At 31.1% G+C, this 21,519-nt stretch overlaps 8 protein-coding genes across 11 annotated transcripts; 4 read left to right on the top strand and 4 right to left on the bottom strand.

Annotated features, from left to right (window-relative positions):
• Positions 1–61: 61 nt before the first annotated feature.
• On the bottom strand, positions 62–2,941 carry CtsL1 (cathepsin L). Its single transcript, XM_034335286.2, has 7 exons — positions 2,783–2,941; positions 1,943–2,054; positions 1,392–1,544; positions 1,083–1,286; positions 792–997; positions 566–717; positions 62–460 (listed from the first exon to the last, which is right to left on the bottom strand). The coding sequence occupies exons 2-7, from the start codon at positions 2,036–2,038 to the stop codon at positions 240–242; spliced, it is 1,032 nt and encodes a 343-aa protein (XP_034191177.1). The 5' UTR covers positions 2,039–2,054; positions 2,783–2,941; the 3' UTR covers positions 62–239.
• A 1,040-nt stretch (positions 2,942–3,981) lies between these two features.
• On the top strand, positions 3,982–6,896 carry ND-B15 (NADH dehydrogenase (ubiquinone) B15 subunit). Its single transcript, XM_034335301.2, has 3 exons — positions 3,982–4,200; positions 4,512–4,652; positions 4,739–6,896. Exons 1-3 carry the CDS (start codon positions 4,063–4,065, stop codon positions 4,805–4,807), a joined length of 348 nt encoding a protein of 115 aa, XP_034191192.1. The 5' UTR covers positions 3,982–4,062; the 3' UTR covers positions 4,808–6,896.
• On the bottom strand, positions 4,380–5,927 carry LOC117609230 (trafficking protein particle complex subunit 31). The gene is made up of 3 exons (XM_034335297.2): positions 5,761–5,927; positions 5,383–5,692; positions 4,380–5,296 (listed from the first exon to the last, which is right to left on the bottom strand). The coding sequence occupies exons 1-3, from the start codon at positions 5,925–5,927 to the stop codon at positions 5,198–5,200; spliced, it is 576 nt and encodes a 191-aa protein (XP_034191188.1). The 3' UTR covers positions 4,380–5,197.
• A 1,577-nt stretch (positions 6,897–8,473) lies between the features above and the next one.
• LOC117609228 (uncharacterized) lies at positions 8,474–11,737 on the bottom strand. Its single transcript, XM_034335291.2, has 4 exons — positions 11,553–11,737; positions 10,739–10,846; positions 9,630–10,281; positions 8,474–9,177 (listed from the first exon to the last, which is right to left on the bottom strand). Exons 1-3 carry the CDS (start codon positions 11,607–11,609, stop codon positions 9,658–9,660), a joined length of 789 nt encoding a protein of 262 aa, XP_034191182.2. The 5' UTR covers positions 11,610–11,737; the 3' UTR covers positions 8,474–9,177; positions 9,630–9,657.
• A 548-nt stretch (positions 11,738–12,285) lies between these two features.
• Positions 12,286–14,243, bottom strand: CstF50 (cleavage stimulation factor subunit 1 Cst50). Its single transcript, XM_034335283.2, has 4 exons — positions 14,102–14,243; positions 13,063–13,963; positions 12,884–12,977; positions 12,286–12,770 (listed from the first exon to the last, which is right to left on the bottom strand). The coding sequence occupies exons 1-4, from the start codon at positions 14,170–14,172 to the stop codon at positions 12,526–12,528; spliced, it is 1,311 nt and encodes a 436-aa protein (XP_034191174.1). The 5' UTR covers positions 14,173–14,243; the 3' UTR covers positions 12,286–12,525.
• A 208-nt stretch (positions 14,244–14,451) lies between these two features.
• Positions 14,452–15,277, top strand: Rpp20 (ribonuclease P protein subunit p20). Its single transcript, XM_034335300.2, has 3 exons — positions 14,452–14,631; positions 14,855–15,023; positions 15,094–15,277. Exons 1-3 carry the CDS (start codon positions 14,452–14,454, stop codon positions 15,210–15,212), a joined length of 468 nt encoding a protein of 155 aa, XP_034191191.2. The 3' UTR covers positions 15,213–15,277.
• Positions 15,278–15,342: 65 nt separating this feature from the next.
• Positions 15,343–16,349, top strand: LOC143305230 (transmembrane protein 203). The gene is made up of 2 exons (XM_076692231.1): positions 15,343–15,829; positions 16,187–16,349. Exon 1 carries the CDS (start codon positions 15,343–15,345, stop codon positions 15,754–15,756), a length of 414 nt encoding a protein of 137 aa, XP_076548346.1. The 3' UTR covers positions 15,757–15,829; positions 16,187–16,349.
• Positions 16,187–20,587, top strand: LOC117609223 (uncharacterized). 4 transcript variants are annotated; one of them, XM_034335278.2, is made up of 10 exons: positions 16,187–16,372; positions 16,455–17,175; positions 17,312–17,519; positions 17,597–17,807; positions 17,894–18,158; positions 18,267–18,419; positions 18,514–19,092; positions 19,166–19,605; positions 19,719–19,926; positions 20,050–20,587. In XM_034335278.2, exons 2-10 carry the CDS (start codon positions 17,148–17,150, stop codon positions 20,277–20,279), a joined length of 2,322 nt encoding a protein of 773 aa, XP_034191169.2. In that variant the 5' UTR covers positions 16,187–16,372; positions 16,455–17,147; the 3' UTR covers positions 20,280–20,587. The 4 variants fall into 4 exon arrangements, with proteins under 4 accessions (XP_034191169.2, XP_034191171.2, XP_034191170.2 ...); XM_034335280.2 differs by having other exon boundaries at positions 19,719–19,931; positions 20,050–20,191; XM_034335279.2 differs by lacking the exon at positions 16,455–17,175.
• Positions 20,588–21,519: the final 932 nt, after the last annotated feature.

Consider the following 21,519-nt stretch of genomic DNA (forward strand, 5'->3'; position numbering starts at 1 on the left):
ACAAGGTAAGTCCGATATTTTCGTTTCTTTATGAAGATCGTGGAATAAGATATCAATAATATTGCCTTCATTCATTTTATTGAAAAAATATATATTAATCCTTACGATGTATATAGAAGTAAAAACTTACTAAATGTTAAATACAGACAAACACTTATCATTAATAGAAGGAAAATTGTTACAGGTTTGCAGTTCATATTTACTTATGTCTTAAAATTATTCGTAAAAAAATATTTAAATTATCCTCGAGATCCAACAAGAGGGTAGCTAGCAGAGGAAGCAATACCGCAATGGTTGTTTTTATTTCTGGCCATCTTGATGTATCCTTTATCACCCCAACTTTCTCCCCAACTATTTTTCACCAACCAATAATCCTGACCATTATCGTCTGTTCCATACCCTACTATTAGTACCCCATGATCCAGTTCTTCTGAAGAACACTCAGGTTCGTAATAAACCCCTACAATTTATATACAGAAGATTTATCACAAATTACCTAAACTAATATTCAACGTATTTGAAATCTTCCATCAACATTTCATAACGTAAAATATTAAAAACAAACCTTCGGAATAAAATTGGAAAGATTGATGAGAAGCATCAATGGCAACAGAGATTGGTCCTACAGTGGCTACTGCTGCTTTAAGTTTTTTTTCATCTCCTTCAGGAATGTCCGTATAACCGATATCGGAAGCACCAGCGTTTCTTACATTATATCTATTAATTAAAAAGTAAATTATTATACTTGAAATGAAAAAAAATTTTAAAGAAACTTTAATCGCAACAATTACCGGCATTTATCGTCTTCAGCCTCATACGGATAAGTTACTTCTGTATCTAGACCTTTATTATCCTTGATGTATTGAAAAGCTTGATCCATTAATCCTCCACTACATCCATTATTACCATATTTTGCAGAACAATCAATTAAGTTCTGTTCGCTTAAAGAAACTAAAACTCCCTTTCGTCGGAAGTGTTGCCCCTCTAACGCTCCAGTCTGTAATAATTAAAATTCATTTATCTCTCAAGCAATTTACCAAAATATGAAAACAACAATAAACAAATAAGATTATAAAACTTACTGCAGAGAATGACCAGCATGAACCACAATGTCCTTGATCTTTAATCGGGGTAACAGCCCCGTGTTCTCTCCAATCTACCGACTGAGGTAATTCTACATTTGCAGGTTCAATAAATGCAGCTCCTACAGGTAATCTTTCAGATCTCAACTGAGTATTTATGGATTTGTTAAAACCATTTAATACATTCACAAATTCATGATGAAGCTAAAACCATCAAAAGATAAACAAAGTAATTAGCAAATTTTTATTCGTCTCATCCATTTAATAATTGAAGATATACGTATAATAACTATCAGGGATCTCGCTCACCATATCTCCATATTTGTTCATTTTTAACTTGTACGAAACCTTCTTCATTTCATAATTACCATTGTGTTTAGCAATTTTGTGTTTATTATCCATATATATTTTCATTCTAAATCTTTCTTCAACATCATTTTTATAAACTTTGTTATGCTCCATCTAGAAATTAGTAACAAAATAATTATGTCTTCTCATGAACAATACTAATATATAAAATTATTGGTTAAATATTAATTTTTTTTAGAAATATTATTTAGTTCCTAAATACTTTAATGTAGTATAAACAAAATTGAATAATACTTTATTTACAGACAAACACTTTATCTATTTATAGAGATATACATTGATAAAGGTCATACTTAATCTATGACCAATATGTTTCATATACGTATACAAGGATATCTTTAATATGTATTTACTTCCATAAAATAACTGATTTATCCAAGAATATACAATTTTTAGAATTTTACAAGATAAACATTAACTTTATGAATTATCAAAGTATACATATATGTATAAGTATTTCATAGGTTTCACAAATGAAAGTAGTCCATTACCTTGAAAGTGGTCCATTCTTCATTGACCAACTCAAAGAAAGAAATAGCTTGCACCGTAACAAATGCTATTGCAATTAAAAGTAATAGCGTCTTCATGGTTTCTATATTAAAACTGAAAATTTATAAAAATCAATCCTTCACATTTCTTTAGTTTACAACATTTTTATGAATCTTTCATTTTTTATTAACAAAAAATACACGAATATTCCATTAATTAATTTACATAAAAATATACATAATTTGCTATACACGTAAAATGTTTTCGCATTCTATCATACCTATACGAAGAAAACACATACGCATATGTATGTATATCGAACAAAGAAACAATTACACAGTACGCGTATTTTTTACTGTAAATTACGTAGCAATAATTGTACTTCCTTGTTAGAGACACGACATGTACACTACAAGAAATAATATATATATGAATACAAGGAAGTAATTTTGTTATATTTCTAGTAATATAAATTCTAAACAAAGTACAATTATATTACCTCAATTAAAAAAAAAAATAACAATAATAATTTGATGTAAGCCGATTCTTACTGACGTAATATCCTTATTTTGGTACAAGAACAAAAGAATCACTAAGAAAGAAAAAAAAAAAAAAGGTGACGTGTTTTTAGTAACGCAAATAATCTTATCAACAATATGAAAATCGAATGCTATGGATGTGAAATAAATAAAAAGATAAATACGATGCTGATTAATAAAGGTATGCGTAATTAGACTAAACACTTTAAGAAAAAATAAAAATGATACGTCGTTTGTGACCTGATTGAATTTCATTGTCAAAATGAAATAGTTAATAATATAGAACATTTTCAAATATCTTACCAATTCTAAGGTCTATTCGTTAGAGAGTTGTCGAAACAAATTATAATCCACGACGTATCTTCGGTTACGTTAAAATAAGTACTGACGATGAGAGCGTTCTCTTCTGTCTATATTGTACAGTATATCCTCCCCTACTACGTGATTCATCATTGTTTTAACTTTTGCGGTATAACAGTGTTTCTCATACTCTCTGTCGTTTAACATACGCATTACATAGTCGTATGTACATACGCGAATGAAGAACAAAAAGAGTATAATGTATAACCTCTTGCAGCTTCGCATCTAAATATCGAGATGAAAGGCAGATGGCGGGAGACCTTCTCTTCCATGCCTTTTTACTTAATCCAGGGAAACTTTCGCAAACATTCATAGTTCAAATAGCCGTTTTCAAATGTATGTATGTACATATACATATATGTGCTTACATATTAGGCATGTATTGATATAGAATCTCTGATATAATTTTATGTAAATCACATCAGTATAGTATACATACATACTTACATACTGATTTTTAAGAAATCAAAGAAGTTGTAGAGATTTTCCGAGTTGAGAAACACTGGAGAATTGAATATCATACAGGATTTATCTATTCACGTGCATTCCTATACATTTACTACTGCTGCTTTGTGTAACTCGATTCGTATACGATTATTATCATGTGATTTTGATAAGTGTTTAGCAACCCACATTTTAAACACATGAATGCAGTTTTATAGTGACCAACGATTACGTATTCTTTGAATTGTATTCTAATCTTTTGATTTTATAACCTACGAACTTTACATAAATTCTATGAAATCCTCTATTTACATAATTAGATAATTAATTTCTTTATTCTTTATGATGGTATTTTTATTTTATTTTTACTATCCTTATTTTATTAGCTCATCAGAATTATTTAATAATTTTTCATCTTTTCACGTAAATTATTTATATATATACATACATATATTATAATTAACTCCGTTTTAAGCATTATATATATGTACATATATGTATTTATACATAAAAGTTTCCTTTTCAGTCAACAATTAATAACACATGTATTTGAATGAACTGCGAATAATTCCCAGATTTTGTTACTTGAGTATCAAAATGAAAAACATTTAACCAGATAAAAATTTAATGTTTTAATTATTTTGCTGATGATACATTCTACCAATTTCCTTATATAAATATATACATATATTGTGTATATATATACATACACATACACCTTACATAAGTTCCAATATCCGACACTTTCGTGCTACGTATTTAAACTACTTGATTTAAAAATGAGTTCAAATAAAATTGAATCGTACGATGTTTCTCAAAAAATGCGAGAAATAATAGAATGGAAAGATGCAAGGAAAAAGGCTTTACGTGAAAGATATTTAAGAGAAATTCATCGTCCAACGAAGCAAAAGCTCGTCGTATGTATTTCACGTAACCTCAATTAGTTGATACCAAAAATGATCGAAAACACAACAGAAAAAATCAAATTGCTATTTATTCATGTTCAGATGTAGTTTACTTATGTAATATCTAATTTATATTTTATTACATTCCACAATTGTACTTTTTGTTTAGAAATTTTGTTATGCTTTCGTAAAAAAAAAAAAAAAAAAAAAAAAGAAAGTATAAATATAAGAAGACCATAGAATATTAATTCTGTTAATTTTATTAAGATAAACAATCTAAAATGAACATGTGATTAATGTTATTGTTTATTTAAAACACGTAGATCGATGATGCAGTTCATAGATATAACATTTTGAAACTTACCCAAGAGTATCACACACAAGTTTCCAGTAAAGCTTTTATGGTGTGGGGATTGGCTGTGTTAGGTCTAGTTGGATTTGCAGGATTATTTGTAAAAGAGAAGGTAAATTAATTGTTAAATATTAAAAAGTAAGTTTTAAACAAGAACATAATGAAGATAATTGTGCAATTTTTTTTTGTATATTACAGTCACGGCAAGAACGTCTTATTCGTACCGGTCAAGTAAGTTATGCCGATAGACAGTTTAAATTTACATAAGTTTATAATTTGATAGTGCATTTGTAACCATAGAATTCGAACGTTTAAATCTTTATTTGTCATTCGATATACGTCTATGTACTGTAATATAAGTCAAAATACATTAAATAAAACAAGTAAACATAACGCATAAAGCACAATAAACGTGATTAGCTAGTGAATAAATACGAATAGCGTAATATATATTTAAATCGGGTAAATGATTTTAAATGTACCTATTTTCTTAATCCTTCTTGGGGGAAAGGGGAATGTCACGAAAATGTAATAGAAAGCAAATTCTTTGTTTGTCTTAAAGAATGATTAAATTTATAGAAAATTAAATTTTCTTTCAATTTTATTTGTATAATTACCAGCTTTTTACCAATTTTTCATTGTTATGTATGTATTACATTATCGATCTTCAAGTTGCTTGTCCCGAGCAACAACTGCATCATCAAATTTCACCATGTACGTTGTCCCCTTATGCCAATGCGCAGTTACCTTTGCTGTCTATAAACATAAAACGTTTAAAACTTCTTTTTTATTAAAACTGTTAGCCTATATTTAAATTGTTAAACAGAAAAGTCAATACTTACAAAACCACAATCGCAAAGAATAGCTTCGACTATTCCAGCAATAAAAGAGGCACAGTTTAAACTTCCTTTATCTTTTGGAACTGATATAAACTTATTTACTAAGGCTTCTTTCTCTATGATGTAGTAAGTACGTTCATCATCATTTGCATGTTCTAGTTTGTCAGCCTCCCGACCAAATAATGATTTCCATACTGTACTTTTAATAAACAGCAAAATGTTCAATAATTTGATCTCGCGTTTTCCACTTTTTTCTCGAATAACAAGTAAATCTGTTATTCTATGACCAACCTCTGCACCTAATTCTGCCAATCTGATCAACAAATATAAAAATATTCATTTTATTTAATAATATTTTACTGATCTTGATCAGTTACGTACTTATTTTGTAATTCTGGTACAGTGTAAACTCGATTTTGACAATACTGCACCAGTTCCGAGAATAGCAAAGCAAAACAACTCAAGCTAACCTCGCCTTTGCCTTTACTCAACGATTTGTCAAGAATACTTGTTCGCGTTCGAACTGCCGAGATTGTGATACTTGTCATTACTATTATCAATTGAAACGACTTTTCAAATTTTGTCAAAATTTTACGGACAAGTGAATCAATTACCAGTCATTACCAGTGACGACAGATACAAGAAAGGCAGGACGTTCATTTATTCTTGAAGGGTTATAATTTTGGGGTTTCCAGACACATTCAGATGAGGTTAGGTTCCTCTTGTACCGTCCCTCGCACACACAATTGAAAAAATACAATTTTGACTCCCTTTGATTCTATTTTTTAGAACTCAATCAAAATTTGCACAAGACCCGAAAAATTATTAAAATAATTGTTTAAGAAACTGATTGTTCAATCCCAATGCCATCTGTACAAAAACGGGGGAAACTACGCGACAGCTTGCCGACTAATTATCTGTAAGTTGTCAAGTAGTTTCAACCGATTCTTCATAGATAGCGCAAGTATTCCCTTCGTTTGAAAACTGGGTCGATAAGTTACCGAGTAGTTCCACCGTTTTTTATATAGATGCGCTGGGATCGAATTTGAGATTCCTCTATGGGAGAATTAAAATTGAAAGAAGTAAGGCAATCACTCCACCAAGCTTGTTATATTGACTACTCTCCTAACATTATTTGCCTAACATGTAATTTACACATGAGCAACTTAATCCATTCGATGAAACGATAAAAGCTTGCCGCGTGTTAAATAAAAATTACCCGAATCTTACAGTTTGGATAAGACAACCAGAGTGTACTTGTTTATAAATTATCCAATTCGTTTATCTAACGCATTATATCGTGTATTATAATGCAATCGTTATGTAAATTGACTGATTTATTACTAACGATATTAAAAACTTTTTCTGTCAATATTACATACAACGTAAAATTCGACTAATTACTACTAGGTATAAATTATTGTTCTCTTTTAAATCTTTATGAATACGGATCTTCTAACTTTGTCAAGTACTCGCATGTATGAAACATAGCGCGTCTAATCATCCAGATATTTATATATATATATATATAAAAAAAAAAAAAATTAAAAAAAAAGGGCTACGCATAATAAGCGATCGTTGTTATTATTGAAAAAGAGATATGTTTGCACGGACGTATAACAACAGAAGAAGGAGTTGAATAATTTTTAGTTATTGTAGATAGAGTAAACGAATATCGTGTAAGACATTAAATCAGAAGAAACATTTAAATTGCATTTACGTTAGGTTAAGTAATATGAAAACTTTTGTCGAAAATTAGATAAGGATATGTGTGCGCGTATATGTATATGTACGTAATTTATATTTACGCTATTGATAATCTATACTTTCGTTATATACCAGCTATTTGTTTTCTACAAACTTAGCCGTGTAAAAAAATATCCAAATTCTATTTTAACAAATAGACAAATTTTCCAATTTAATTTTACTGTAAACGAGATTAAGGCTACGTTTCTTGGACCGACAAGAGTATTCTTATAGCTTGTATCAAGAATGGATGTACACGCACTTTGATTTGTTGTAAAAATCTTAATATCGAACTTCTTGGACATTTGTTTTCTCCCATAAATACCAGTTATTATATATACTTATGCGTGTGTGTATATATATATATATAAAAAATGTACCGTTTATTCACTTAAGATAATCTAAATAATTAATAATGTAATGTCATTAAACATTTTTGATTGAATTAACATGAAAGGAAAGATGTTCAAGCTCTACGTTTATGTATTTTTATATAACACGACGCTCACGCTGGCAAACCTCGTTCCAATTCTTTTTTCTTTGTTTTTTCCTTTTTTTTCCTAAGATAAGATCAATTGCCATACACGAAGCTTAAACCTTAACTATGTACACGCGTATCGCATTTGATTTTAATCTTTCGTAAAAGCGACGCTAGGTCTCATCATGTTTCTGATAAGAAAAAGAAAAAAAAAGCACTGAATGGCAAATACTCTCTTTTCTTATTAAAACATTAATGATCAGGAGCACTCACGCCATTCGATCAAAGTCAAATCATTTCTCTTATGCTTTTTCTTTTTCTTTTACTCATTTACAAAGACAAGAATGATCTCAGCGACGCTTTTAAACTACTTATTAAGACTTATTTGATAAACAATTGGAGAAAAGTCAACTCGAGTCCTTTTATACAAAATGTCGACCCAGGAGCTACATTTTTATTCGTGTGAACCAAAAACTATGCAAGCGCGAATGAAACAAACTGCTTCTTTGATTGCACATCGTTTAAACGTGGCGAGCGTTCAAATGATTAGATTTATATATCATTTTATTTCCATATTTCGGTAAAAACTGTCATCCTTCGATTAATAGTGCATTGAATTTATATAATCTATATATCTGTACACTCACAACCGTTCAAATACACAATAATATCAACATATTTAATATTGGACCATTATGAACAAAAAGAAAGCACTTAATAAAAAAGATTTATACATCACAGATTATATCGACATGTTGCAAGATGCTACCCTTTAAAAAAATATGTACCCACAACTCTATCTTACAATAAGCTTTTATTCGAAAGATTTTATTCTTTGTAGTATTAATTACAAGGAACATTAAGAGAGAGAAAAAAAAAAAGAAAAAAAGAAAAAAGAAAAATTGAAAATGATAAACCGGTTATTATTAGTAGCATTACGCGAGGAAGGAGACAATAGATATCACGCCACGACGCGTTTCTCAGAAATTTTATTTCTGTATTCCATGAAAAAGAGAAATCGTTTCATCATAATTCTCATATATTCCATTTCATTCAGTCATTATTTGTATAAGATAAGGTATTACAGTAATTTGCTATGTACGAATTAATTTCAGCTACTTCCATATCAGATCTGAATTGAAGACTGGTATTTAGACTCCGGCCTCAGCTCTGATTTGAAAACAACTTGTCTATATAAGTCCATATTAAATATATTTTACAATAATATTATCATTGTACATGAACAACGTACGCTCTACACCTCGCTTTGTACCGTCAACTAATCAGTGCAACGAGTTGTACCACTCCACCAGAGTACAGGTTAAATTAAAACAACTATTCCAATGGTATACTCAGTACCATTAAATACACTAATCGTCAAGCAAGTAATTACTCTGGTAATAAATGTGTAATGTACCACACATCAGAATATTTCGTCGAATTAAAATGAAAAATAATAACGTAAACCCGCGTGCGCTGATTAGAATAACGATCGACGGTAAGGTGTCAATTTGTTAAAATAGACGAGGGGGACTGGATTTGTAACCCCAATGTGTGCGCCGCCCTGGTACCTGCTACAATAAAATCAATATTTTACAAAAAAGGTCCTTGTTTTCAAAAAAGTTACAACTGTATCTCAACAACTCTCTTTACAATTCAATCTCTCTCTCTCTCTCTTTTTTTTTTTTTTTTTTTTTTTTTTTACCATTTAGTAATGTTAATAAAGTATATTAAAGTTGGTAAAAAGAAAAAACGTCTATACTCATATTCAAATATGTATACCTAATTGTATATACTCGTATTTTCATCACTTAAGAGATTGAGAACTCATAAGAAATATATGTATATAACAGAAGTCTCGTTTCGCGTTTGTAAACAAACAATTTTGGTCGTAAACGTAAAATTATGTTTAAAAATACAAAGTCTATATTTTCTTATTCTCCTTTATACTTCAATCATTTTTCGATTAAAGATTTGATATTGATAAGGATTCAGAAAAACAATTGTAGAAAAAAAAAATGCTTACATGAAATTGGTAAACAGGCGAAAGAAGGTTATTCCTTATTTTCTTCAGTAGTAGTAGTAGTGGTGGTGGTGGTAGTGGTGGTAGTAGTAGTAGCAATAGTAGTAGTAGTAGTAGTAGCATTAGAAGGATTTTGAGACTCTGAGGAAGATGAAGGAGGTGCTTCTATTGTGGTGTCTGTTGCATCTTGACTCGAATCCGAGCTATCCTTTATGTCTTCCTGCTTTTTTTCTTCACTGACGGTAGAACTCTTGGTATCTTCTGTAAAGTTTTCTGACTCTTCAACTACCTTTTCCTCTTTAAAATTCGAATCAAGTGTCTTTTCAACGGTTTCTTTATTTTCTGCTTTTGCGGTACTTTTGTCCTCGCTGTCTGTCAACTTTTCCGTTTCATCTTTTTGCTCATCTACATCCATTTTTATACATTCCTCCTCAGAATGCTTTTCACTTTTATTGTTAGCTTCTTCATCCGTGTTGTTTTCATTGTTTTTCTCTTGCCGTTTAGGACGCCCGCGTCCACGACCGGTGCCTTTTGTTGATGTGTCCCTCTTTTCCCTTTTAGGTGGAGATGGCACAGCTGTCGACGAGGTTAAACCACGTGCTGAACTACGTGTACGCCTCCTTCCTTCCACTTCTCCTACGGCTGCATTTAAATCCTATAATTAAAACAAAATTACAATTAATGATATTTTCATATGCAACTATTAAGTAAAATTTTAGCAGATGATAATAATAATAATAATAATAATAATAATAATAATAATAATAATAATAATAATAAAAGAATATGCCAACCGTCTAGAAAGTACGGATGGCTATTCATAATTGGCGGCCACGAAATGTATTGGCGGGGAATCCTCCGCTCCGGAAAGCTAAAGAGTATTTCCCCTTCGCCCCTACTCCAGCCCTTTATATCCCCACTCTTGATACCCTTCTGCTCACGTAGGCAAGCAGAGTTGACGAGAAGGCTAAATGGAGGGAAATAACCAGGCGAAGGGGTGAAACCTTGGCCCCTCAGATCTTAAGAACAGTTTTGGACTTTCGATAAGCCGGCTATTGCTGCATGATTTAGTTAAAAAGAAAGCATTAGCGAATAAAGAAACAGAAACACACCTTTGTAAGACGTTCCCCTTCTTGGGCCGTCCTTTCGAGTGTGGACAGTCTTTTCGTACCTCCTCGTTTATTTTTCGTTGGACTTGGTTTTTCTTCTGCCGAATTGTCCTGAAAATATTTCATTGTTACATTTTATTTACATTCGTCAAACGTTGTAACTCGACGTAAAAGAAACGTAAACTGAAAACTACGATCGTTTTAAGGATTATGTCGGACTAAAAGACTAAAAGAGAAAAGCGCACAAACGTGATGATAATTACGTTCGCGATAAGATTATCAAGGACCGTTGAACTATACAGGGACAAATACTACAAGTTTATTTAAGTTTCCCGCCATTTTGCCAAGCCGATATGTATTTCTAGCGTTGTAGTCTCGATATTTCGGGGGAAAAAAAAAAAAAAAAAAAAATAGATTGCATTTTCGTAGAAAATCGCACACTACACGATTCCAACATTAAAATCCATTTCCCGCCTTTTTGATACGATCCTAACTGCCGCTAACCAGCGACTCTCCTCGTCACGGGAGTCACAAATAAAAAACATCCACCATCTTTGCCAATGAAGGACAAACGGCGCAGCTTTGAAAAATCACCGAGTCCGTGACCACGCGCAATAAAGCACCCCTGTCTTTTAGCTACATAGATTCGTATCTCGCGTAATCACTTTCCAAATAACGTTTCTTCGTTGTAGCACGTATTATTGCATCGAATTTTCGAGAAAACGAGTGTCTCCTTACATTTGTGAGGGGAGCACACGCCGCCTTAGCATGAAAACTCGGCTTGATGAAGATGTTTCTTGTGCTTCCGTCTGCTTACCTTTGACACATCCTCGATGTTGTTGTCGTTCTTGCTCTCCGCCTTAATTTCGGACATTTCTTTGCCTCTGAATCACTCAAAAACACTGGAAAAACCACGATTTCCCAACAAGAATTCGTGCTGAGCCCGGTCGCACTGTTTATACGATAAGCAAAGATGGCGGTTAGCGTGGGTCACGTGACACATCGTCAAACACAGAGCGGGAGTTCAGAGCGCCGCCTTGTGATTAATTTAGTAATTCAACACGTAGCGACGCAAGGCGGACAAAACATTTTAAATTCAATCGTTTCATTTTTATTATTATCATCCTTTCGCACATTCAGTCAGTTACTCTTATGTATATCTCTTGATATACTTCGTAACCTGGTTATCAAGATCCGTTACGATGTCGTTTAAGAATTTTTTTCCAAACTATAAAAATATGTAGTTATTACATATTACTTCTTGCATTTTCTTCTCTCTTCTCTCTTCTCTCTTCTCTCTTCTCTCTTCTCTCTTCTCTATTTACTAAAAGTGAGAAAACCAAATGCAAAATGCGTTCACAAACTTACCATACGAATATGAATTGTTACGTAAAAAATATTTTTCATTTCATTACTTACCTGTGGCGATAAAAAATGAAAACATTTTACGCCAATTGTTTTCAATTGTCATAATCGACGATTTAATAGACACGCAAATTCTTGCGTCATTCGTAACAGTTCGCATATTAATAACATTGATATCAACGTGGACTGGTATCAAAAGAAAACGACACTGTCGTCCTTTTTTTACTTCAAAGTAATGCGAAAAATGAATGCGTACAATAGTTGATATTTTAATTATTGTAGATGGTATATCAGTTTATCATAAATTATAGAAATAAACCTTAGTCGCTTCAACATACGGCAATTAAATACTGTGTGTAACTGTGAATTAGTTATTAAATTTGTATGTTTTTGTATATCTAGTTATTTGTCTTCCAAATGCCAATCTAATGTGTCGGCATTCTTCTAAACCAAAATCTTGCTCTGAAATCATCGCTGCACGTTAAGAAAGCTGGAGCGGTCGGAGAATGAACGATCAGTCTTACTGGACCGTTATGTCCCAATGATAATAATTGTTTCCTCGATGCATTTCGGGAATTCCACGCGCATAATGATGTTGTAGCTTCATCAGGAAACATTACATAATCTTCAGTGTGATTGAAAATAGCTTGGGCTTTATGTTCTTGTTTGCCTATCACAAAAAATAGTCTTTAATTACAGCGAATGTTATTAACGCAATATGTAATGAACATTATACGACATGATGTTTATGATTTAAATATACTTGGCATTTTCATATTTTACCTGTAGTTCCAGCACCTGTGTACGCTATTAAACATCTACTAGTAGACAGTTCCCATAATTTTATCAAAGAATCTTTCCCTGATGACAATAAATACTGAAACGCAGAATTAAAAATTACACGATTCGTTTCAAAATCTATACGCATAACATAAAAGACATAGTCTTTCAATATTACAAACCTTTCCATTTCTTGTGAACGTTACTGAACATACTTCGTAACCATCGTGTGCTTTCACAAATGTATTTATGCATCGATTTGATACACCATCCCACAACTTAATACTGCCATCTTTACCGGCTGACGCGTAAGTTTTTGCATCTGGGGAATACTTTATGCTGGTTATTCCAGCGGTATGTTGATGGCTTGGTATACTACAGACAAAGCACTGTGCTGTATTAACATCGTACAGTCTTACAACCGGATGATTTGTTCCAACAACCAAAAAATCACCGGTCGGATGAAATGATAAACAACGTATTTGATCTGCATCTGTAATAGTTCTAAATGCTTTTTTAACGCTAGCTTTGCTGAAATCAAACAGCTTAATGGAAAAGTCTCTGCTTCCTGACACAAGAATAGGCTCTCTTGGATGAAACTCTAAACACGTCACTTCCTCTAAATGATCGTACAATGTTCTTATAACTGGATGACCACCCGTTTGATCTCCAGGTGCCATTTCATCTGGTGCCGACTTAGCCAGCATTCTATCTACATCCAAAATTTTTATCGACGCGTCCACAGATCCGGTTGCTATTAACTGACCATCCGCAGAGAATGCTCCGGCTCTACAATTTCCTTTGTGAGAGGTCACATAGGCAGTTTCGTACTGAGCCGGTTCTGGAGCTTGAGTCTGAGCTTCTGTTTCAAATTCCAAATCAAGCCCAGGTCCCAAAGTATTGTCAAATGTCGAGGCAAATGTGGATAAATTACTTGTATCCTTTTTAGAACGATCAGGTTCATGGGCTAACCCGATTAACATTAAATGAAGCAGACGATCGGATGGTGGACACGGAGGTTCTGCTTGAATTATATTCGACAGTTGTACAGCCAATGTTTGGTGTCCGTCATAAAATAATTGACTGAAAAGTGTATTATAAATTATCGACAAGCGCTAATCTTGATAAGACTATATAGTTATATTTATATTTAAATACATTAATACATTTCTAATGTATTAAGGAAATTACGTATTGAAAGAAAGAAAGAAGATACGTAACCTGATCATAAGTCTATAAAGCAATTCTCTGCTTTTTATAATATTCTTCGGATCCACTTCGGGTTCTTTCATTGTCTTTTAATTCTCAATTTTAAGCTTGAACAAAAAATCTTACTTCTTTCCAGTGGAATGCACTAAATCGTTGTCAAAACGCCCCATCAATCGATGTCCTTAACTTTCGAGGTTATACTTGATCGTTCTGACTGATTCAATAATTATATTTACCATTTAAAAATTCTACACGATTGATTTAACTGATTCTTCTATTTAATCCGAGTTTTCGGCTAACGAGAATAATTTTATACACGTAAAAACTTAGTAAGAAATATTTAACGTGCTGATACTGTCAGAATGGCCGATGTGCATGAATGTTCCGAGTTGAAAAATAGTTTTTCAAAGGAAAGGAACGTACTTAAGGAGAAACACAAGAAATTATTATCTTGTGATTATTCTGTTAAAAAGCGAGAACCTTTCGGTTTAAAAAGACAAACTGGTAAAGATATACTTATAACTAATAAAACAAACTTCAAGGTAATTATTATCGCAATAGATTATAACCTTCTCTTATATCATTGTCAATTGTTTTGATGAAATTACATATATATATATATGCAAAGTTTTCTATGTACTAAATAAATTCATATAATATACGTATGTATGTATATTGCATATTATAACAGTACAAAGAGTATGTAAACATACGATGTATATTTTTTTCAATTAATTGTCTTCATCATATTTTTGATAACGTTAGGCCCAGTTAAAAAAATGTGAGAGACTTTTTGACAATGGTACTCCTGAAATAATTGTTCACGGCCTTGGTGCTGCTATACATAGAGCTTGTAATTTGGCTTTACAATTAAAAGAAATTCATTACAATGGAATAGAATTGGATATCAAGACTGCTACTACATCTATTATTGGTATATCAATGTTAAATATGTACATCTTATAATTAAGAGTAGTAATAGTAATAATCTACATTCGTTGCAGATGATTTTGAACCTCTTAACGACGAGGCTGACTATGAAACTGTTAATAGAAATAATTCAGCTATACATATCCGTGTGTTTAGAAAATTTTCAATAGGTAGTCTTAAATACCAAGAATAAAACAACTTACAAAAAATTGTCAAAGGTTTTTAAGACTATTCTAATAATGAATAAACAAAAAATATTCACAACATGATAAACGATCGTATACAAATAAATTAATAATTGTGCCAGATTTGATGTCCCTAAAATGATATTTTCTTTAAATGAGCTAGTACATTGGTTGGGCTTAACAATTTTTGAAATATGGATAAATTTAGTTTCGTTAACAATTTTTACAGTGTTATTAGCTCTTAAGTTGGATGATAATTACTTTTTGGGCCATTCAGGATGGTGGGTAGTGTTTTCACCGCTTTTTGTAGCGGACGGTTTAAACACCTATTTTTGTGCAATTATATTTATAAGGATGCACATGGGAGGAATGCTCAAAGATGCTATTCTGCGAGGATTATGGAGTCTCATATCGCTGCTTCTAATATTTGTTTTTAAGTACCTTTTGTGTAAAAAGTTATCAGGACAAAGTACTTTAGAATATTCTGAAGTTTTGAGTCCTATATTTATTCTTTTACAATTAGTAGCAGTCAGAGCGTGTCAACTTCATTGACTAGCTTAAAAATATCATTGCTAATATATGTATACAAGTCTGTTATAGCATTTTCATGATAGTTGTATACTAGGTATGTAAATAAATACTAAATTCACATAAAACATATAAGATATAACAATTTAAAAATTATAATATCACAGTTAAATCCATTGAATAAATTTAATGTGTACTTTTTTAACATTTCAAGGATCTTATTTGCTGTTTTTGTAATAATATTAACATAATAATGAGTTTATTTTTGTTTCTGTTATTTGTATTGTGCTGTTACCAAGTATATATTTAAAATAGAAAGAACTGAAATGTAAATGTCATATTATAATAAAAAGCTGTTTATTTGTAATACTATTTCTTAATTTTTGTCTTATGTTTTAAGTTCATTCAATGTCTTTTAATGATTCTTTCTATTACTAATAGTCTTGAATTTCAGATAAATATTTTAAACTTTCAATCCAGTTGAATATTTCAAGTACCGAGATATTACAATTCATGCCAACAAGCATAGCAATTCATCCGTTCGACGTCACCTTAATGAAGATACTTTTACATCTTATTGAAACTAGAGAAGCTTATTCACTGGTGTATAACGACGCCTGTCGCAGAAAATGACAGAAAGGTAATTGATTTGGATCTAAATATAGAGTTTACCTCTTGCTACTGTGGATCATTTATTCCTTAACAAGTTTCATTTTTTCTAGCCATTACAATATGTATTCATTCAACTTTTCATAAAATCTTACATGTACTGTATAAAATGTAAAAAATTAGATAAAAAGAAAAAAGTAATACCTGTTATTATTTTTCAAATCTTTATATAAATATATAAGGTAATAAAATTATTAAACAAATTTTGTGAGAATTATCAAGAAAGGATGGTCAAATTCAGATTTGTTATAAATATAATTCTATGTGTAGTTGAAACGACGGAATAATAACATTTTTAGTATCAATGAAAAACAGAATGTTAAAAAAAAAATATGCAGATGAGACTTAAATAGTAAAATGATATGCGTATGGTTGTAACAAGGTAATAATAAACGGTAAAACTGAATTAATTTGATATATTTAGCAATGCTCTACTTAAATTCTAAAGATAAACAATTGACAAGCGTAAAAGCTTAGTATGGTCTGAACTCTCCCTCCAACCCTCTCTGTGTAAAATCAATATTTCTAACGGAAGGGTAAGAGTAAGAGACGAGGATAGACGCGAATCAGAGAAGGGGTGCGATTACAACTACTCTATAAGCAAAGCCTGTTGCTGCTGCCACATTTCAAACTTCGTTCTTGCGATAACTTGTTCGTTTCAATTGGAAAAGTTTCATTCTCCATTGTTCAAATCTCAAAATTAGAACTAAAGTTAGTGATGTGCTGTGAACATCAATCCAGAGATTATGGATAATCTTACTAATTGGACTGGTGGTCAGTTGCTCCTTATGTTATCATTTGTTTTGCCGCATTATGTTTAATAATTTTGTTTGAAGAATCACAAATTGAAATACATTAATAATAATAATAATAATAATAATAATAATAATCATCTATGTTTTATCAATAGGTATGAACGTTACTACACCAATACCTGGACAAAACTGTGTTTCTAATTTGTCAGCATCTTCAATATTAGATAAATTATTGATCACAACTCCATCATTGGTGTCAATAAATCAAGAATTGAAATGGATTTTTCTTTTACATACATATGGTTTTGCCTGTTTGTTCTTTGTACTTGCATTTTATACATTTCTATCTATCTTACATTTAAGGTATACATTAATAATATTTAATATTTTTAGTATTTTCAAGATATACGATCACATAAAATGTTTGTCTCATTTTCTAGATCTCTTATATCTAGCCGGCCTTTTATGACTACAATTAATATGTTTTTATGTATACTCGGAGCATCAAGGGCAACTTGTCTCTTTATAGATCCGTATAATCTTAAAGATATTATGCCCAAAATTATTGGATCTGTGATATGGGATATTGGATTTCCCTGTGTCACGTCAGCTTTTAGTCTTATACAATTGGCATTTTTGCAGTTAACTCAGGTAATTTATGTTATCCAAATAATCTCCACATTGTAACAAAAAAAAAAGAAAGAAATTATCTAATATGTAATTCAATAAATTTTCAGCTTAAATTTGGACCAGAAAAATTACAAAAAGAATCTTGTCTCAGTTTAGTTATAACAGCACACTTTGTTTTTGTGATCGCTAGCGACATTGCTCTTACCTCTCATAACTGTAACATGGTGAAATACGTGGTCCAAACATTGTTCCTTATTTGGAGTATTCTTTTGTATTTGATATTCCTACATGCAGGATATAAAATAATTCATCTACTGCAAACTGTGCCAAGTAGTATGCTGATGAGAGATAATTCGAATATACATCACAAAGGTTCATTTCTATATACTAGTTTTATTTTAAGCAAAACTACATGTTTATTAGAACATTTCGTGTAGATGATCTAAGTTCAGTTAATGAGGATACTCAATACTATTTTAGGCATTATGCAATTAGCTATGTTAGCACCCTATAATAACTTAGCATCATCTGTTGCTGCTGCCTTAGTACCTACTTTGCTCAATTCTAAAGTTAAAGATGTAGAAGAAGCCGAACCTGCAACTTTTACAAACGATTCGAACAAAACTTCCACAGGTAACGAAAAAAGAAAAAATGTGTATATATATACACATAGGTACATGAACGCGAACGTTAAGTTTCTTCAATCTTTATCTTCTTAATAATATAGATGGACTCATTAAAGTAACTAAGAAAGAGCAGATTCAAAGAGATTTTAACAAATCTCCATGTAAAAGTATATCGCAGGATGAGAAAGTAGTTCCTGTATCAACGGTGCCAGAAGTATATGTCAGACCTCCAACACCTACACCATCGACAATTAATGAACCTATAATAACGGTAACCAGCCCAAGCCGTAGAAGCTCCGTAGCCAGTAGACGGAGCAGCGATGCATCTAAATCTTCTAGAAGAAACTCAGAATGCAGTGTTAGATTTATAAACGAAGAGGATGGTTTCGCTACATCAGGATATCGACGCAATTCCGACTTTAGTCCTAAACATTCACCCGAAATTAATAGAAGACGATCACCGGATAGAATGTCCAGAAGATATTCTGAAAATGTTACACCAATAGGAAGCGTTAGAGATTTAAGACGATGTTCTGACTTTTCACACGAAAAAAACAGAAGTTCTCAATTTGCTGCTAAATTGAAAAGAAATAGCGATTTTGGAAACAGGACACCGAGACGAATGTTACCTACAAATGAACATTCGAAACTACCAAAAGTTATGGATTTGAGTCCTTCAGGTAAAATATTTACCGTATGAACTTGGTTCGTAAAACATTTACAATCTTTTTTTTTTTTTTTATCACATTTTAGGTTCAAGACGTAATTCAGATATTAGCGGCTTTACTTCTAGAATTGAATTACGAAGAAATTCAGATATTTCTTTCCGAGACAATTCGAAACTTGGTCAGATGAAATCGCTGGATCTAAATCGTCGGAGTAGCGACATAAGTATCAGAACTTTAAGTAGAAGTCCTACTCATGGACGTAGTATAGTTCCTGAAAAAATGGAAATACAAGAAAAATCTGAATCTGATTCGGATCAACCCGATTGTAGTGAAAAGGCAGCTCTAATGACTGAAAAGAATAAAGATAAAGATAAAGATAAAGATAAAGATAATGATGATGGAAAAACACGAAAGAAAAATTTATCCTGGAAAAACGAAAAAGAGAAAGAGAAAGAAGATATTGAAGATATAACGGTTGAGACTAATTTACTTCCTGAAACCACGAAGCCTGAAGGAAAAATTGCGGTACTTTTACTTTACTTTATTATTACGCGTTGATTTTCATTTTTCATTTTTCATTTTTCATTTTGATGGATTGTTTTTACTTTACTTTGTATTTTTTTAACTTTTATTTTCAGAGTAGCGATTTCACGCTTCATTCAATATTGAATCACATTGCATACGTAAACAGAACAAAATCTGATACACCTTTGCATATATTAGAAGCAAACACTGCAGCAATTAGAAGATCGCAAATCCGAAAAGTATTGAACATTACATATGCAACCGCAATTTTAGGAATTATTTTATGCATTACGGACGTAGCACGTATCTTCGGACCGTACGGTAATGTAATATCCACTACAAAATTATTATTGTTCAAATTTATTAAGTATGTAATGTTATATTTTCTGATTTAATGCGTAAAATGCAAATATTAATGTTAATATTATTATTTCAAATTTTTAGGTCTTTTAGCTGAAAGTGTAACATATGGTACACGGGCCATTATCACACAATATCCTAGACCATGGCCCTGGTTTATGTATCAAACTGTGTGTAGAGGTATAGAATTGATAATGGGATGGGCAATGGCAAGTATTACTAAGCAACCATCAGTTCGTCCGCGACATCAGTATCTGAGTGGTTATCCTAACTGTAATATACATGTGAAACGAGGTAATAATCCTTACTTATGAAGCAATATATTTTTAAATCTACATATACATATACGTATAGAACCAAAGAATTGATATGCCAAAACAAATATTTTTGAAACTTTATATTTTACTTGTGTGTTTACGTTTTCAAACTCACAAAGGTATTACTTGTACCACTTTTTTTCTTATGATTAAGATTACGAATAATTTTGTACGTCTTAAAATCAGTACATAAAAAACCTTACTTGTTAATAGTATTTCAAACAAAAAAGGAACAAACTTAAAAATATAATTCAGATTTGTGTTATTATTAACAATTTGAAACAATTTTTAATTTCCTTTATCGCGTAAAAAGTAACAATATTTGTCTCTCTCTCTCTCTCTCTTTTTTTTTTTTTTTTTTTTTTAATCATAATCAACTATGATCATAATAAATCAATAATATAAAGAAGTCTAATAAATAAAATGTTTAAGTAAATAGAGCAATAGATCAGTATATTGTTCCAAACAAGAACAGTGTGTTCTATCTTATATAAATATACATATACATATATGTGAAGTGCATATATCAAATTTTTAAAAGAAACTTTACACAAGAAATGTTCTTCTAAAGAATATATTTTGATTGAAAAATATTTCTATTTTTACAGTAGATTAGTTGAAAAAAAAAAAAAAAAAAAAGTTATTTTGATAATATTTTAAGTTTCTGTCTCTTTATCAAATTTTTATGAGAAATATGTTAAATCAAAAATAACATTTTTTCATACTGTAATAGAATAATGAATCTGTTAAAAAATACTACTGTTTCCTACGGAAAAAATCTTAAATTCTGTATATAAAAGAAAAAGTGTTATAGTAGATAAAAAATCACTTACAAATAAGTTTCTACTCTATGTCTACTGCACCAAATGATAATTAGTAGTAATAATACCAGTTCAAGTTTGAAGTGCCCTACTATCAAATGTTCGACAAGAACTCTTTACAACTGATGTGTAATCAATTTACCTACAAATACAAATTGTAACAGTGTTGTGATCCTACATGTGATACATAATTTATGTGTAGAGTAGAAGACCTTTTACGCTTATGTAAATAAGTGTCCAATAAGATACTATTTTATGAGAAAAGAGACTGCTGTTATATGTATACATATGTACGAATTATTTGTTATTTTGAAAATATGCCACTGCATTTAGCTTTTTCTACATATTTATTACATTTCTTCTTCGATTAGATACTTTAATTATTTATCGCTCGTTTCTTTCACTTATTATATACA

The sequence above is a fragment of the Osmia lignaria genome, chromosome 14 (genome assembly GCF_051020975.1).
Source record: "Osmia lignaria lignaria isolate PbOS001 chromosome 14, iyOsmLign1, whole genome shotgun sequence".
Taxonomy (NCBI): domain Eukaryota; kingdom Metazoa; phylum Arthropoda; class Insecta; order Hymenoptera; family Megachilidae; genus Osmia; species Osmia lignaria.

Coding starts and splice junctions, on each gene's coding strand:
- CtsL1 (XM_034335286.2), bottom strand. CDS start 2,038: ATGAAGACGCTATTACTTTTAATTGCAATAGCATTTGTTACGGTGCAA. Junction 998..1,082: donor CATGCTGGTCATTCTCTGCA/GTAAGTTTTATA, acceptor TAATTATTACAG/ACTGGAGCGTTAGAGGGGCA. Junction 461..565: donor TTTCCAATTTTATTCCGAAG/GTTTGTTTTTAA, acceptor TATAAATTGTAG/GGGTTTATTACGAACCTGAG.
- ND-B15 (XM_034335301.2), top strand. CDS start 4,063: ATGAGTTCAAATAAAATTGAATCGTACGATGTTTCTCAAAAAATGCGA. Junction 4,201..4,511: donor CAACGAAGCAAAAGCTCGTC/GTATGTATTTCA, acceptor TAAAACACGTAG/ATCGATGATGCAGTTCATAG. Junction 4,653..4,738: donor GATTATTTGTAAAAGAGAAG/GTAAATTAATTG, acceptor TGTATATTACAG/TCACGGCAAGAACGTCTTAT.
- LOC117609230 (XM_034335297.2), bottom strand. CDS start 5,927: ATGACAAGTATCACAATCTCGGCAGTTCGAACGCGAACAAGTATTCTT. Junction 5,693..5,760: donor GTACCAGAATTACAAAATAA/GTACGTAACTGA, acceptor TTTGTTGATCAG/ATTGGCAGAATTAGGTGCAG. Junction 5,297..5,382: donor TTCTTTGCGATTGTGGTTTT/GTAAGTATTGAC, acceptor TTATGTTTATAG/ACAGCAAAGGTAACTGCGCA.
- LOC117609228 (XM_034335291.2), bottom strand. CDS start 11,609: ATGTCCGAAATTAAGGCGGAGAGCAAGAACGACAACAACATCGAGGAT. Junction 10,847..11,552: donor ACATCGAGGATGTGTCAAAG/GTAAGCAGACGG, acceptor AAATATTTTCAG/GACAATTCGGCAGAAGAAAA. Junction 10,282..10,738: donor AAGGGGAACGTCTTACAAAG/GTGTGTTTCTGT, acceptor TTTTAATTATAG/GATTTAAATGCAGCCGTAGG.
- CstF50 (XM_034335283.2), bottom strand. CDS start 14,172: ATGAAAGAACCCGAAGTGGATCCGAAGAATATTATAAAAAGCAGAGAA. Junction 13,964..14,101: donor CTTTATAGACTTATGATCAG/GTTACGTATCTT, acceptor TACACTTTTCAG/TCAATTATTTTATGACGGAC. Junction 12,978..13,062: donor CGTTCACAAGAAATGGAAAG/GTTTGTAATATT, acceptor TCTGCGTTTCAG/TATTTATTGTCATCAGGGAA.
- Rpp20 (XM_034335300.2), top strand. CDS start 14,452: ATGGCCGATGTGCATGAATGTTCCGAGTTGAAAAATAGTTTTTCAAAG. Junction 14,632..14,854: donor CTAATAAAACAAACTTCAAG/GTAATTATTATC, acceptor TGATAACGTTAG/GCCCAGTTAAAAAAATGTGA. Junction 15,024..15,093: donor TGCTACTACATCTATTATTG/GTATATCAATGT, acceptor CATTCGTTGCAG/ATGATTTTGAACCTCTTAAC.
- LOC143305230 (XM_076692231.1), top strand. CDS start 15,343: ATGATATTTTCTTTAAATGAGCTAGTACATTGGTTGGGCTTAACAATT.
- LOC117609223 (XM_034335278.2), top strand. CDS start 17,148: ATGGATAATCTTACTAATTGGACTGGTG. Junction 17,520..17,596: donor CTATCTATCTTACATTTAAG/GTATACATTAAT, acceptor CTCATTTTCTAG/ATCTCTTATATCTAGCCGGC. Junction 17,808..17,893: donor CATTTTTGCAGTTAACTCAG/GTAATTTATGTT, acceptor ATAAATTTTCAG/CTTAAATTTGGACCAGAAAA.